Source organism: Buteo buteo, chromosome 12, assembly GCF_964188355.1.
Source record: "Buteo buteo chromosome 12, bButBut1.hap1.1, whole genome shotgun sequence".
NCBI lineage: Eukaryota > Metazoa > Chordata > Aves > Accipitriformes > Accipitridae > Buteo > Buteo buteo.
The window spans coordinates 40518006-40533156 of record NC_134182.1 but is presented as its reverse complement, the minus strand read 5'-3'; the positions used below and the strand labels follow the sequence as shown (position 1 = coordinate 40533156).

At 39.8% G+C, this 15151-nt stretch overlaps 2 protein-coding genes across 4 annotated transcripts in view; one reads left to right on the top strand and one right to left on the bottom strand.

Moving 5' to 3' along the window:
• Positions 1-5338, bottom strand: part of CDCA2 (cell division cycle associated 2) — a 31626-nt gene extending 26288 nt beyond the window's left edge. For both annotated transcript variants that reach the window (XM_075043592.1, XM_075043594.1), the window contains exons 1-6: positions 5278-5338; positions 3846-4429; positions 3188-3318; positions 2415-2565; positions 1469-1671; positions 374-452 (exon numbers count right to left, since the gene is read on the bottom strand). In XM_075043592.1, the coding sequence (XP_074899693.1) occupies positions 374-452; positions 1469-1671; positions 2415-2565; positions 3188-3318; positions 3846-4368 (1087 nt within the window). In that variant the 5' untranslated portion in view covers positions 4369-4429; positions 5278-5338. The remainder of the gene's footprint in view (positions 1-373; positions 453-1468; positions 1672-2414; positions 2566-3187; positions 3319-3845; positions 4430-5277) is intronic.
• Positions 5339-5827: 489 nt separating this feature from the next.
• Positions 5828-14807, top strand: KCTD9 (potassium channel tetramerization domain containing 9). 2 transcript variants are annotated; one of them, XM_075043590.1, is made up of 12 exons: positions 5828-5955; positions 6864-6985; positions 7662-7705; positions 7886-7982; positions 8477-8535; positions 9115-9243; positions 9888-9955; positions 10058-10153; positions 10628-10777; positions 11151-11256; positions 11531-11664; positions 12483-14807. In XM_075043590.1, the coding sequence occupies exons 1-12, from the start codon at positions 5908-5910 to the stop codon at positions 12597-12599; spliced, it is 1170 nt and encodes a 389-aa protein (XP_074899691.1). In that variant the 5' UTR covers positions 5828-5907; the 3' UTR covers positions 12600-14807. The 2 variants fall into 2 exon arrangements, with proteins under 2 accessions (XP_074899691.1, XP_074899692.1); XM_075043591.1 differs by lacking the exon at positions 9115-9243.
• The last annotated feature ends 344 nt before the right edge of the window (positions 14808-15151 follow it).

Genomic DNA, 15151 nt, shown 5'->3' with positions numbered 1-15151 from the left:
CCAGAGGCCCTACCCCACCTTCCAAATATTTCAGCTCGTCTCATAAAAGCTATTTCCTTCCTATGAATGGTCCTTAAGTAAAAACATGTTTAATGCTATGCTGTACCGAACAAGCTCTGAATTCAGTTTTTAAACTGGGACTTCAGCCTTCTCTGTAACAGCACTTGAATAAATCATTATTTGCAGTGCCTTTTCCCCCACCCCATCAGCCTTTATGTCAAAGTTATATCAGGTTAATACTGCATTATAAATTGTAGACAAGACGACAGACATGGGATGACTACTTGTGAAACATTTCCTTACAAATTTTCTAAGTATTTTTACTTTCTAATAACAATATAACAAAGATTATAATAGTGATGAATCCTCTTACCATGGCCTGTTTCTAAGGTATCTCTAATTAGAACAGCTTCCAACGACTCAGTAGGATTGTGTTGCTCATAAACCCATTTCTAGAGAAAAAGTTACAAGATTTACATATATATATATACACACATATATATATGTAGCATCTATTTATATACACACCTACACAACATGATAAAGAAATAAAAAGCTGCTTGCAAATGCTGCCTTTTAAAATAGCATGAACTACAGAGTTTTTTAATCCCCATAGACAAGGATTTCAGAGCTCTCTCAATCATCCACTACTTTAGTTGAATTTATTTTCCCCAAACACCAAGGCTAAATACTTAAAAGGATTAGACATCAGAAATGAAAAGAAGATGGAATGAAATACCTGTATATTTTAGTCACTAGTTTAGGAAGTTTCTTCCTAACCTCCATACAAGTGTTACATTATCACAGCTGTTTTACAACTCAGAAGCTGCTAGGTCCAGCAGCATCAGAGGACACACCTAGCAAAATGGACCCCATCATCACTGTTTTTATATGACACTAATAAAAGTATCACTAGACATACTTATATAGAAGATAAATTAACTTCTCCACCTGCATACAAAGTACATCCTTTTTTTTGCATGGAATATCAAATAACTGCTGAACAGATAGAAGGTGAAGATTAAAAATTGTATTCAAAGTCATCCCAATGATCGGTAAAGTTGGTTTTGACAGCTGGAAAAAGCTGTATTTGCCAGATCTGTGAATTTGACATCTCACATAGTTACAGCTGCAGATTCAAAAGAATTAGGACATATTTAAATTTTATTAATAGAATAAAATAAGCTTTTCCATGTGATTATCAGAAAACAGTATAATCTTATTGACTGGAACAGCTTATAGCATCCACATTTAACACTTGCATGTAAAAGAAAACTGAGCACAGCCTCAGAAGAGCCAGCAGCAAATATCTGAGGTTAGGCTATATTCACTGTCAGTCCAAATGGATCAGTGTCCATGCAAGATTTTGCTTGCTTTGACTTGTCATAACAAGATGTAAATTCTTACAAAGGAGATTTGCTGTGCTATTTATTTTCTCCGTGTTCTTTTCCCACACTTACATAAGTACCTCTGAAACAGCAGCAGCAGGTTCAGTGACAGCCACATCTTGGCACAAAGACAAGATGGTGGAGATCCTGGTATCAGACTTACTGCTGTTGGTCAAATTTTGTCTTAAGTTTTCTTTCAAATCAGCTCCACTGTTGTCTGACATGAACTTTTCACTCCAATGATCCAGGTTCCGCTCTTTTGTATAAGGTACTTTGTTTGGAGCTGCATCAATTATAAACAAAACAGAACAAAAACCAAACAACAAACCACAAACTTCAGTGTTTTCAATGAATGCTCTTCTTGTGTTTCTTCACCAAAAGGATGGTGAAATTAAAAAAGCTAGGTAATTTTCTAGTCAAGAAAAAGACGACACATGCATGTTTTAGTTCTACTTTGAAAATAACATTACCAAATCTTCAAAACAAAGGTAGTTATTCTTTTCATATAAATGTTATTAAGACCACCAATACCAGCGAAGTAAAGCATTGTAGTTTGTTGTACACTATCATCTTCTCACAGTTACCATAGCACTGCCCTGACTTGCTTTTGCAATACTTATTATTTTCATTAAGAAATAAGGATGTTAACACCACAGTAATGTGATGTGATTTCTAAAATTACTGCACTTTAAAGTTATTAAACAAAAGTCTGCACATCACGATCAAGAGAGGTAACAATGCTTAGTGAAAAGTCAATTAAAGGGTATAAATCTAGAAAGTAAAACTAAGGAAACAGTCACAAAAAATACTAGTTATCATTTTTCTTCAGGGGTTATTCTGAGAAACCATTAACCCAGGGTGCGCCAGGAAACAAGATGGGTTTAAACAAACATGAAAACCTGTGCCAATCCTTATAAAGGAAGACTTTTTGGTTTTATATTAACTGCTTGTAGTTTTGTACTTTTTGGCCTAAAAGAAAACCTGATGTTTAAGATAAATCATTGACCAGAAATATAATCAACTTACAACAGCGTGCTTCCTGGGAAGCATCATCCACTTGTGACAGTCCAGAGAAGCCAGTCTCCCCTTCAGCTTCTTGTACTGATTGAAAGGATTGTTGAAAGACATCTATCTTGTCCTTCAACAACCTGACATTTTCACGTTTAAAAGGACTAACCTGCCAAAACAAAATAAACCTCATGAGACTTTTTTTTTCCCCCCAAGATGACATGGGCTTTATTACTTTGTATTTGTCCTTTGGCATAAACAAACTCAAAGAAACAAATCTTGTATTTAATCTGGCTGCAACTGTAGTTGTATGGTAAAAATATGCAAAAAAGGAACTGTATCAAGAAATGTGTTAAGTTTTACTGCCTTTCATAATCTGTCCCTCTAGACCATATCCAGAATTTGTTTTCTGACAGTCTATGCTAGTATGAGTTAAGAACAAATCTGATTAAAAACCAAGTCACTTATGCTAGTATTTACTTCACTTTGAACCATCAACAATTTAAGTAGCCAAAAATCAAGCATGGCAAATGCAGGATAGTAAAGGTTATGGTAAACAAAAGTTAAAATATGTGAGCAAGCTAGACATGGAGAAAGACTCCAGACTCTACACAAACAGAACCTCTTACACCCTGATATTCTAAGGTAAGGTGTCCAAGGGAGGTCAAGAAAATTAAGGCCATGGTTACTCCTTCTACTGGCTTCTTCCTGAGACTTGCCTTCTCTTTCTGCCATTGCATGTTGATTCGGGGGGGGGGGGCAAAACTAACATATTAGAGAAAAACTCTCACCTGTGTAAAAGCTGCTTTTTGCCTGTTGCTTCTCTGTTGGGCAAGGTATTGAATAAGGGTGTTATTTTCTGGTGATCCCCGTACTCCAATTGCTGATCTTCGTCTATATTTTAATGCAGTTGGAGACTTCCCTGAAATGGGGAGAGGAGAAGAGGGAGGAGAAAAAAAAAAAAAGTTTTTTTGGTAAGAATACCTAAAGGTCTAAAATGTTAATCTTTTTCTTTTTTTTTTTTAAGAGGGATTTATGCTATTTATGAAAATATCCAAAGTTAGCTGCTTAGCTCAAGAAACCTTCCTGAGCAAAAGCAAATTAACTTCCTAAAAGCAAGTTAAACATTAACTAAACTATATACCAAGTGAGGGCTGTCTTTCTTTTACTTTTTCAATTGCTAGTTAAGGAACTGTCTATCAATACTTGCAGAATTTGTCTTACTACTCCCTTGTGAAACTCACTGACACCTAATCAACTGGACAGAAAAAAAGTTAAATAGAGAATTATAGCAACATCATATCACAGTCCTATACTTGGGGGCATATTCAAACTCAGTCAGACAATCTGAACCTGACCTAAACTGAAGCTTTTGATCAGAGGCTGGACTAGATGACCTCCAGATGTCCCTCTGAGAAGGATAACAGTCATTAGGCACTCCATCCTTACCTATAGATTGTTTAGTAAAATTTTCTTGAGTAATCCCAAATTCAGCAATTGTTACAGTTCTAAAATCAACAGGTTTTTTCCTCTGTTTCTCTGATATGGCACAATCAGCTTTTTCTTCTGCTTCATCTCTATTAGGTGTCAAGTAGCATTCAGCCCCCAAAGAAACAGGTCTACTTGAAAAATTTTCCTTACTGTTCAAAGGCAAGGTATGTTCACCAACCATATCCCCTTTTAGTGTATCGAAAATACATTCAGTAAACTGACAGCTAACAACATCCTCCTTGTGGTATTTCTTCTCGAGGCCTTTGGTGTATTTCAGGGTGCATTTTTCCATCTGCACCTGGTTCCCATCACCTAAATTCTCCTTCTTGGATGCCTTTGCAACTTTTGATTTAATCACTTTGCAAATCTTCTGGTCTTTTGATAGATCAGGGAAAGAGGCCTCTTCCTTCTCTTCAGTGTAACTACTCCCATTTTCTTTAACTTCCAGGGGAGCATTTATATTCTTAGATCGTCTGTGCATTGTTAGTGATTTATTTTAAGAAACATTTAGTCAGCCTTTGCTCTCCTGTAATTACAGGTACCTATCAAAAAGAAAAAGAGATTTTAACAGGTATTTGGTAAGAGCAAGAGTTTGCTACCATACTCAAACTTCTACACAATCTAGTTTTTTCCTGGAACAAGGTGTTTTAACCTTGTGGCAGAAAGGGAAAGTCTCATCTCCAGAGAGCTACTGGAAAAGGACACGAAAGGCTCGCACTATAAAGAAAAATGTGCAGCAATATAAACCTGCAACAGAAGTGTTTCACGACTAAGGAAATACAAGGCTATGTTTTCACTCTTTACCAAACTTAAGCTTCGTGTTAGTATAAAATACATTCGTGTTAGTATAAAACGTGTGAAGCACAACCACGCTGTGATCGTTTAGCTGCAAGGGTTGCAACAAATATTAGCAGTTTAATACTAACTGGAAAAATTTAAGACGCTAACATTTCTTGCATTGAGTTTCTTGGCTTTTAAGTTAAGCGTGTAGAATTCAATAACGTCAGTCTGAAACTTTGGTTCCACAAATACATGCATTTTTCCGTATTTCGCGTAACACGAATTAAGCTGTTAAAGACCGTGTGCACGACTTTTTTTTTTTTAAGTCCACACCAAAAGTCGGTGCCTACATCTACCCGTTTACACACACGAGAGACCTGTTTGGGCGAGGGATCAGTGTCCCACATCGGCCGTCCCCCGGGCACCCCAATCCCCTCAGCATCCCCCCCCCCCCCCCCAACGCCTCTCCCTGCCCACGCACCCCCCTCAGACACCCTTCCCGCCTTCCCCCCTCCTTTATATCCCCTCACCAACGCACTCCAACTCCCCCCAGCCGCCCCCTCTCCCCGGCGAACCCCACCTTACCGCGAACCTCCGCCCTCACACCCACCCCAGCGCTTCCCCACAGCCACCGGCGCCGTACCCGCCTCCCGCATTCAAACCGGGCCGCCTCACCGCGTATTCCTCCGCGCCTTCGCCCCTCGAGCCCACCGGTCGCCGGGCATCCCGGCCAAAGGGCGCAGGGAAGGAAAACGGACCGTGAGAGCCGGTCCCGTGCCCCCCCCTCCCCGGCGAACGGCAGAGATTTCAGGAGGGACGGGGGACTCTTTGGCTCGCTGCGCGCGGAGGGATCAAAAACCGTTGCTCACGCGCAGCACTTCCATTTTGAAAAAAAAACCAAACAACAAACCACCAAACCAGTCCATTCAACGAACCGCGCCCACGTGACGGTCCGCACCAATCAAGGGCGACTCTCCTTCAACTCCTGCTTTATGCTAATGCAGGGCTTTATCCCTCCCTTGATTGGCTACCGGCACGGCCGCTGCCGGCCCGCCGCTCCGCCGCCATTTCCCCGCCCAACTCTCCCAATCCCCTTCTTGCCCCACCCCTCCGGCGAAGCGCGTTTCTTATTGGACCCCGGTCTCAGCCGCCTATTGGCCGTGGCTCATGTCGGTCAACGAGCGCTACCTTCCGGGTTCGGCAGGAGGAGCGGGGCTGCTGCCGCCGCCGCAGCAGCAGCATGAGGCGGGTCACGCTGTTCGTTAACGGCAGCCCCCGGAACGGGAAGGTGAGGGGCGGGCAGGGAGGAGGAGGAGGAGGAGGAGGAAGGGAGGGTCCCGCCGCCCTCGGGGTGCCGGTCCCCGGGCCGCCGAAGTGCCCGCAAACCTCCCAGGGCCCTGCGGGGAGGGTGTCAGCTCACCGGAAAACAGAGCCAGCGGCTGCCGGCGTTTCTGCCGGCGAGTGCTGAGGGGAGTCGCGACGAGCCGAGGACCTCTCGCTGTTAAAAGTCACCCTCCCGCCGTCGTTGTTAATTCGGGTCCTGCCGTACCTGCCCTCGGTGACGGTGGGAAGCACGTAAATTAAATCCCGCAGGGTGTCAGGTCTCTGCCTAGCGCCGCGTTGTGCGCTTTCTGCTGGCTAGCCGATCAATAAAATTGTTTAAACTCCGCTCGCTTGTTTAAAACCCATGTAGTTACGTTTCCAGAGTGAAAACAGATTTCTAGGCCCAGCCAGTGCACAGCTAGCATGGGAGAAGGCCGTGCGATGCAGCTGTAAGGGCTGTCCGTGATCCCCGAGTTTTCCCATCCGCATCTCTGGAGTGAAGGCAGTTAATGGGACAGTAGCTTAACCTTCGGTTTTAGAGAGGGAAATAAATTCGGGAAAAACTTGGAACAGAACAAATAGCACTATTTCTTTAGAGAAATAAATAATTGAATCGTAATATTCTTAATAGTACCAACACTTATCCTTTCACTGCTGCCGCCACCTCAGTACCATGAGTCTTGGGGTGAGAGATGTGCGAGTCACCCCGCTTTAAGGCAGCTACGTTTCTAACATCAAAGTTGGTCTTTTTGGTTGCTTTTTTAGTAAAGAACTGCAGATACCTTCCTTCCCCCGTAAGAAGATATTGATAGCCCTGGTACTAAGTCTGAAATGGCAGAAACCAGTGCCTATAGCTGCCTCTCTCTTTCACAGGTTGTGGCTGTATATGGGACTTTATCAGATTTGCTGTCTGTGGCTAGTAATAAGCTTGGAATAAAAGCGACCAGTGTTTACAATGGAAAAGGTGGACTCATTGATGATATCGCTTTGATTAGGTAAGGTTTATCCAATAAAAGTCAAATCGTGGATGCGGATTAAGAGACTTATTAGCCTATTAATCCTCTGACCTTAATCAATAACCAGCGCTTTCCTTAAGAACAGATATTATCATTGCCATCCAGTATGCCCAAAGGTGATTTCATGCCTCAAGGAAAAATAATACTGTCTTTTGAACTTCAAAGCATTTCTATCTTGATGAATCAGAACTTGATACAAGCTGCATTTTATGCCTTTTAACAGCCTCCTGTGTTGATTCACAGTGCAATGCACGTACCAGGAAAATCCCACTATTCTAGTCAGCACCCAGATGAGGATTTTGAAAAGGAGACAAACTCTAGCGTTGCTTTGGCTTCATAGAATGCTCCCTGAGCAGGGAGAAAAGCAACTCTTTTGTAAAACTAAACTGCTTGAGTAACAGAAGTGATCCCTACCTGGTCGATACAGATAACATCTCTAGTGAAGTCACAGTTAACATCTTTAGTGAAGTCAATCCACTGGAACCTGCAAAATTAAGATAAAAATAAGATATTGAAGATCTAACTAATGGCAACTGATTATCATTTACCTGAAACTAATCAGGAGGGGTCCCCACTGTCAATTAGATGAACAAAAAATTATGATTAATTTTTTTTTTTCCCCTCCTTCTCTTCCCCCTGTCCCTTCCCCTTTCAGGGATGATGATGTTTTGTTTGTCTGTGAAGGGGAACCATTCATTGGTAAGTCTCTGTAATTCTTATGTTTAACCTTCTGTTTAATGGAAAGAGGTTGTGTTTTGCTTTAATGTAAATCTAAAATTTTATTTTCTGGTGTTTTTAGAAGATACCTCTTACTACATGGAGGATTCAGAAATATTCACAATTTTTCTAATAATTACTGTGTCTTTCACATCTGTGTAGATCCTCAGGCTGATGGGAGACCTCATGAAGAACTAACAGGGTCACACACTGATTGGTTAACACTCAATGTTGGAGGCAGATACTTCACCACTACACGGTAAAAATGCAGCTAGTTGGTTTTGTTCTTAAAGGGCTTGATTTCAGTAGTTATGGCAGCTGGTAGTGTACATTGAGTGGGTGAGGCTTCAGATGCTCTTGCAAAAGAGCTAGAAAAATAACTTACTGTGGAGTAGGAGGTCTTTGACTTCTGCAGCTTTCTCTGTATTTTGTATTTGCTATCACAATTTTGCAACAAATTAATTCTTAAACAGTTTACATATGATGTAGAACTGGCGAAAAGCCTGAACAGGCCTAGATTTCTCCTTGGAATATTTCACTTAACTAAGTGCTTAGTATTTAAAATACCTTTACAATACCTCAGGTCCGAAACGTATTTTGTTATCACACTATATGAAATTAAATCAGTACAGTGCTGTAGCTGTTGGAATGCATATCACACACCAAGGGCAGAAAATACACTCCAGCCAGCAAGTTTGTCTCTTGAGGAAAACATTCCACGTAAAAATAAAATTGCACTGCCTTGTTTTCTAGGAGCACTTTGGTTAATAAAGAACCTGACAGTATGTTGGCCCACATGTTTAAAGATAAAGGTTAGTATATAGAAGTAAACTTTATTTTTTAAGCTAACAAATCAGCAAAGTAGGCAAAAGGCACTATCAAGTTGAGACTCTTGTTCATATGTTAAAATATCAAAAGTATGTTAAAGTATCAAAGTAGAATGTGTAATCATTTTTTCAATAATTGTTTATTTCTCCATTGCCCATGTAATGCTTATCATCTCACAAACTGAAAATATAATTCCATCCATAGTTAATATTTTGGGGTCTTTGTAGATTTTCATCTTATTGGTGCATCTTGCTCGGTTTTGTCAACAGAATCAGTGGGCAAACACTGTACGAGACAGCTTTTAGGAAACTAAAATCTTAATGTTGCTTTTATTCTAGCAATGTTTCTTATGTATGTGATAAAATGTTTTACTTATAGCAGGAGTGAGCTCGTTTTAAGGTGATTTCCCCCTACCCCCCTCTTTTCTTCCTTTTCTCCAAGAAACGCCCTTTCAAGTAGAATGTTTCATAATCCAGTACCCTTTGGTAGTAAAAATCTGAAACTGAAGCAAATGCTCTTCTATTAATATATCAAATTTAATTATATATATGTTGTGGAAACAGATGCTTGGGGAAATAAGCAAGATCATAGAGGAGCATTCCTAATTGACCGCAGTCCAGAGTATTTTGAGCCAATTTTGAACTATTTGCGTCACGGACAGCTCATTGTAAATGATGGCATTAATTTGCTAGGTAGGTATTACCTGTATGACATCTCCTAAATTGTTACTCTTTAGAAGTTAAACTTTACCCTCAGGTAAACATGGTAAAGTCAGTGGGACTTCTGTATACTCATCTAAATGTTTGGGATTTTTCTTTGGTGAATTTATTCTCAAGCACTGCAATTCCACATGCTTGGTTTAATGAAGATACACTGTTCAAACTTATCTTGAGAGCATTAAAAATTCTCCCTACTGGATTACTATCTGGCCGTAATTCTGGATTTGGTATCTTTAACCTAATACTGGTATTGGAAACATCCGTTTTGAGTTATTTTTTCCTTTTAGCTGCAAGCAAGCTTGCTTGTCCTCTACACAGTTACATCTAATATAATGTATGTGGTTGTCAGTTTTATTAGTTTATGCATTTCTTTGAGACTCCTTAAACTTCAACAAGTGATCTATTCATCTTCATTAGTGTAGGTAAAATGTATAAAAGGTATAACAAGTACGGAAAGTCGATTGAATTGATGCGCCTCCAATAGTAAGGATGGATTAACCCAAACTTTCTGGCATGCTCTTGGTGTGGCTATACACTGCCTTCTCCAGTAAGGGAAGAAGAGTGCCCTCTTGTTTAACAACTCCCTGTAAATAACAAATACTGCTTTGTTTTGTTAGGTGTTTTGGAAGAAGCCAGGTTTTTTGGTATCGATTCACTAATTGAACATCTAGAAATAGCTATTAAGGTAATCTGTTTTCTTTAATATGTGAATGCACATGTCCTATTCTTCCAGGCAATATATAATTTAGTCCTATCTGTATTAGCTTTTAAACAACTCTCTCAACAGAATTCACAGCCAGCTGAGGATCATTCTCCTATCTCTCGGAAGGAGTTTGTCCGATTCCTACTGGCAACCCCAACCAAGTCTGAGCTGCGATGTCAGGTGCGAAAATGCAGACTTTGTCTTACTCTGTAGTGTCAGTGTCTGGTGGTGAAATATCCTGCAGCATCATGTGACAACATGAAATTCAAACAACTTGTGCTCCCCCCCTCCCTGGCTTTTTAATTGAGTTTTGATTCCAAGCTGCGGCAGAGTGACCTTAACAAGAAATTCAAGCGTGCTGCTTGGGCTGCTTTCCTTCTTTAGGTTGAATGTTCCCTGGAGGAACAATTTTTTAAGCTATTCTATTTAAATGTAAAATGCACTAGCATAACCAAGGACAATGCTTGATAACTTTGTATTTACATTTCATTAGTCTTATGTAGTAGAATAGATGGTCTTGTGTGTGTGTATGTATCTGAATCTCTGTATATATTTATATACACATGTCCGTATACATGATTCTCTTAACTGTTTTGTGTTCAGAGCTACACCTCATCTTCTGTAACTTTTGGGGGTTTATTGTTTTGCTTTTAGGGTCTCAATTTCAGTGGAGCAGATCTTTCACGCCTAGATCTTCGATACATAAACTTCAAGATGGCTAACCTAAGCCGTTGCAACCTAGCACATGCCAACCTGTGCTGTGCAAACCTTGAAAGAGCTGACCTCTCTGGATCCGTGCTTGATGTAAGAATTGTTGCGTCTCGGAAGGTCTGGGCTATTCTTTAGTTACTTTAAGGGAAGAAGAATTGGAACAAGCAGACAAGTGTAAAACGTAGTTCTTCAACATTTTCTGCAATTGTTCTAGCTGGATGACTTCAAAGGCTTTTTGAAGCTATCTTAAATAAAAAAAAGGAAAAAAAGGGCAGTGGGTGAGAACTAGCTGCCTTCCTGATGATAGAGAAGTAATACTATAGCAAGTTCTTAGACTTCCTCAGAGTAACAAGGCTGTTGTGCTTTAATAGGATTCCAAAACAGAAATGAAAACTATACTCTGATCATTTTTGGTATTGTTCATCTTGTCACTGAGATTCCTAAGTGCAATGTCTATCTCTATTAGTGTGCAAACCTTCAAGGGGTAAAGATGCTGTGTTCCAACGCAGAAGGAGCATCTCTAAAAGGGTGCAATTTTGAAGATCCATCAGGCCTTAAAGCTAATTTGGAAGGTAAGAAGTTTTTGCCTGTTAGGTGCTCTGTGGAAACTGAACCACGTGTTTGTAAATCTACATGGCCTGTGAAAGGTTTAGCTGTGGTTTGTACAATCCATGTTTTTATGAGAAGAGGCCAGAAACACCGGCCTGAGTGTGTGACCATATAATCATTAAATTCCAAGTTCTACCTTGACCTCTGCCAATTTCGATGTCTCTGAGGAAGCACCATTCTGGAGCTACTGTGTTTCTGACTGTATTTCCTCTTAAGACTATTTTTTATGTGTTTTAGGTGCTAACCTGAAAGGTGTTGACATGGAAGGCAGTCAAATGACAGGAATTAATCTAAGGGTTGCAACGCTGAAAAATGCAAAACTAAAAAACTGTAATCTTAGAGGAGCAACTTTGGCAGGAACTGATTTGGAAGTGAGTTATGAATTGTTTTATACACTAACTAGTCAACTGATAAAATTTTGGGGATTGCTGGCTTTTGGCTGAGTTCTGCAGCTTCAAACTAGACAGAGTGAACTAGTCTTTTTTCAGTCTTAGTGAGTTATGGATGATCTAAGGAACCACATCTCATTCTAGCCTCAGTTTGGAAGGCGAGTCTAAAGTCTTGGATTTGCCAGCACCTCAAAGCCACAGGAAGGGCTTATATCATCTCAAAAGTGATGCACAGAAATATGCTAAACTTAACTCTTAATTGTGAGATCATGCCATCATGGAAGAACTGAAGAGAAATGCAGTTGCCTGGGTTTGTGGGTTTGGGTTGGGTTTTTTTTGATCCTGGGACATCATTTGTAGAGTAGTGATGGAGTCTTACCTGAGTCGTGGCATGTGATACACCGCAGTCTCCATTAGTTAGAATGACAAACTAGCTCATTTTGCAAGTGTACATGGCTGTTTTCCTCAAGTACTAGAGAAGTATTCAGAGTAATGTCTGGTGAGATTGCAAGAGGTGGCTTCTTTCTAGCTTTGTTCAGCAAGCATTAGTAACTCCTGGAAGATAATTTGACGTAAAGAGAGTAAGTCTAAGAGCTTAAAAATAGATCCAGCTGTTACTGCGAAAAGGAACTTCTCTCTAACAAGAAGTGACTAAAACTCTAGTTTAGAGTGATAGACTAGAAGTTTATGCTGAAATTTATGGAAGTATATGTGGTTTCTGTATAAATGTAGTTAAGGTAAAGTTTTGAACTAAGTTCTGGGTATATTCAATTAACATTTATTTTTCTTTTACCCTTTAGAATTGTGATCTATCAGGTTGTGATCTACAAGAAGCTAATTTGAGGGGATCTAATGTAAAAGGAGCTATCTTTGAAGAGATGCTGACACCTTTGCACATGTCTCAGAGCGTCAGATAGGGAAGAGAATATGCCGAAGAGGAAGGAATCCAAACATTTATTGTGACTTTCTTCACCTCCTCCCCTTATTAAGTTAGAAGTAATGGTTATTAGACAACTTACATTTGCGGTAGTGCCTAAGTAAACTCTTCTTTGATCACTTTTGGGGGAGGGAGCTTTTGTTTAAGAGGTAGAAACAGATGCTGCTTCTACCTTTGTGAACAGAGTGAGGAAGCAGGCTGGTTCTAGAACCAGAATGTGTGGCCTGTTTTGGGGGGAGGGGGGAGTTAAATAGATTGATTGTTTAGCATTGCCTCACTTTGGAATGCATTTTAATTTATAAAGCACAATATATGCAAATCTATTTATTAAATCTGTAGCTGCAATATGAATAGAAAATGTTATTCATGTATAGTAGCAACAAATTTCAGGTTTACAGTTAGACTAGTGTATTTTCAGTTAGTTTCTTCATTCATGCACAGTGTATTAAATGGCAGATGTGGTTTAGACAATGTCCACAGGATGTTTTCAGGTACTCTTTTCTTCTGGGGTGAAAACAGTAGTTAACTGTCATCATAGGTAATATATTGCCTTGTAGTACTTTGAGTGCAGGTATAGAACAGCTTTATGATCTCCTAAAATGCGCGGTGGAAGCTGTTTCCACTGAAGGGATCTACCTACACAGCAGACTTAGTTATAGCTAAAACATCCTTGTTCAGAAATTGGATGTCTTATTTAATCCTTTCCAAATCAGTGTGAAATTGCACTATCAATCACCGCTGGTAAGAAAAATTCTTTTGCTTTCAAATGTCCTAACCACTCCAACCTGAAGTACCTATAGATTTTTCATTCTTTGTGAATTAAATGTACATAGGAAAATACAATACTGTCACCAAAGTAGAGATAGGCATTGGTGCCACAGCACGTGCTCTGTCCTCCCATCATTACTCCAGTATATGAATAAGTGGCACCTGTTTCCCCTCAATGTACTATGCAAATACTCGTGTACACTGAATCCTTGAAAGCATGGGCATAATCCTTTTCCCAGCCAGATCTTAGTATTCCACTTTGGGCCTGCTTCAAGTGGCTGTAAAAGCGTCTTGCGTAGGGCAAAGTGCCCTTTCCACAACTGCTTTACCTGTGAGCAAGTAGGGAACTATGTGACTTCTGCAGTGCAGAAAGCCTCACAGCATCTCTTTAAGTGGTGGTGCACTTCATTTAATAAGCTGTTTCTGCTGTAGTATCAATCTAGTTCTCATCTAACACAACATTTATTTTATACACAATCAAAAAGCACATGAAGAAACTATACCAAAAAAAAAAAAAGGTACATCAAGAACTCTTACCTCAGATGCTTACTTTAAACACCCCAAAGTTAAAACTAACCTTGAATCTAAGGAAGTACAGCTATTACTGGAAGTTAAGAACCAATGTATCCTAAAACTTAGAGAATGTGACACTGTTAGCAGTAGTTTGAGTTCCACAGTTACTTCAGTGGGTTGGTTGTCTTTTCCTTGCAGTGCAGATTTCCTGCCCTCTGAACAGAAGTCTTGTTGTCTCAGTAGTTGTTACGAAAATGCTGCTTTGCCATCAATCTAGAAAGATCAGTTCAGGACCAGTGTATGATTTGTTTGGGGGGAATTGCAGGATTCTCCCTTATTTTCAAGTTGCGTTGACTCAGGCATATGACATGAACTTCTGGGACTCAAAATCCCACAGCCATGTGGTTCAGAATTGGGATTTTATTTCCTCCGGATTCCCAGGCCTCTTGATCTGACTCTAGGACAATGCCATATCCTTGGTAAAATACACCTATAGATTCAAGGGAAATATTTCAGCGTGATTTCGGAGTCCTTTCTCCCACCTCATCGCTTTCATTGAGAGTGATGTATATGTTGCAGTAGAAGAAGATTCCTAGAGCTAGAGAAATAAATGAATTATTTTTCTTTATCATATTTTGTAGCTGGCAGAAGTAAAATATTGTATGGAAAAAATCTATTTTCATAATCACTGTGTATAAAATATATTTGAACTTTCACTGAAGCACTATGTTTTGAATAATCACAGCATGTGGCATCATTCATTCACAGATGAATTTAAGGTACCTCTTTTGCTATGACAAAGCTGTACGAATAGCCCAAAGTGGCCTATTCAGAAATTGCAGGTTCCAGCCTAATTTAAATTGCATTAATAAAAGTGTGAAATATGGAAATGTCTTGGTTGTCTTAATTTAGAAAAACAATCTCAATCTTACCTGACTTATATGGGAAGGACAGCAAGTTAGAAGAGTGCAACTTTTAACTTGATAGTTCCTCATATAGAAACTTAAAAATATTGTAGCTAAAGTTGGTTTTGCCTTCGGTGAGACCTTGAGTGTCACCTTAGCCTGGACTTGTATGCAACCAGTGCTTTCTCAAATGGACTACTTGTTGTAAACTAGCAGTTATCCATGCTTAAGTGCTTACTTTATGAGAAGACTTGAGTTTTAGATGTCCTTCCTTCTGCATAGGCAATTTGCACTATGGCAGAAAGCAAAAAAAATTTTGCTTTCAAGCATAAAGCTTAACTGCTAG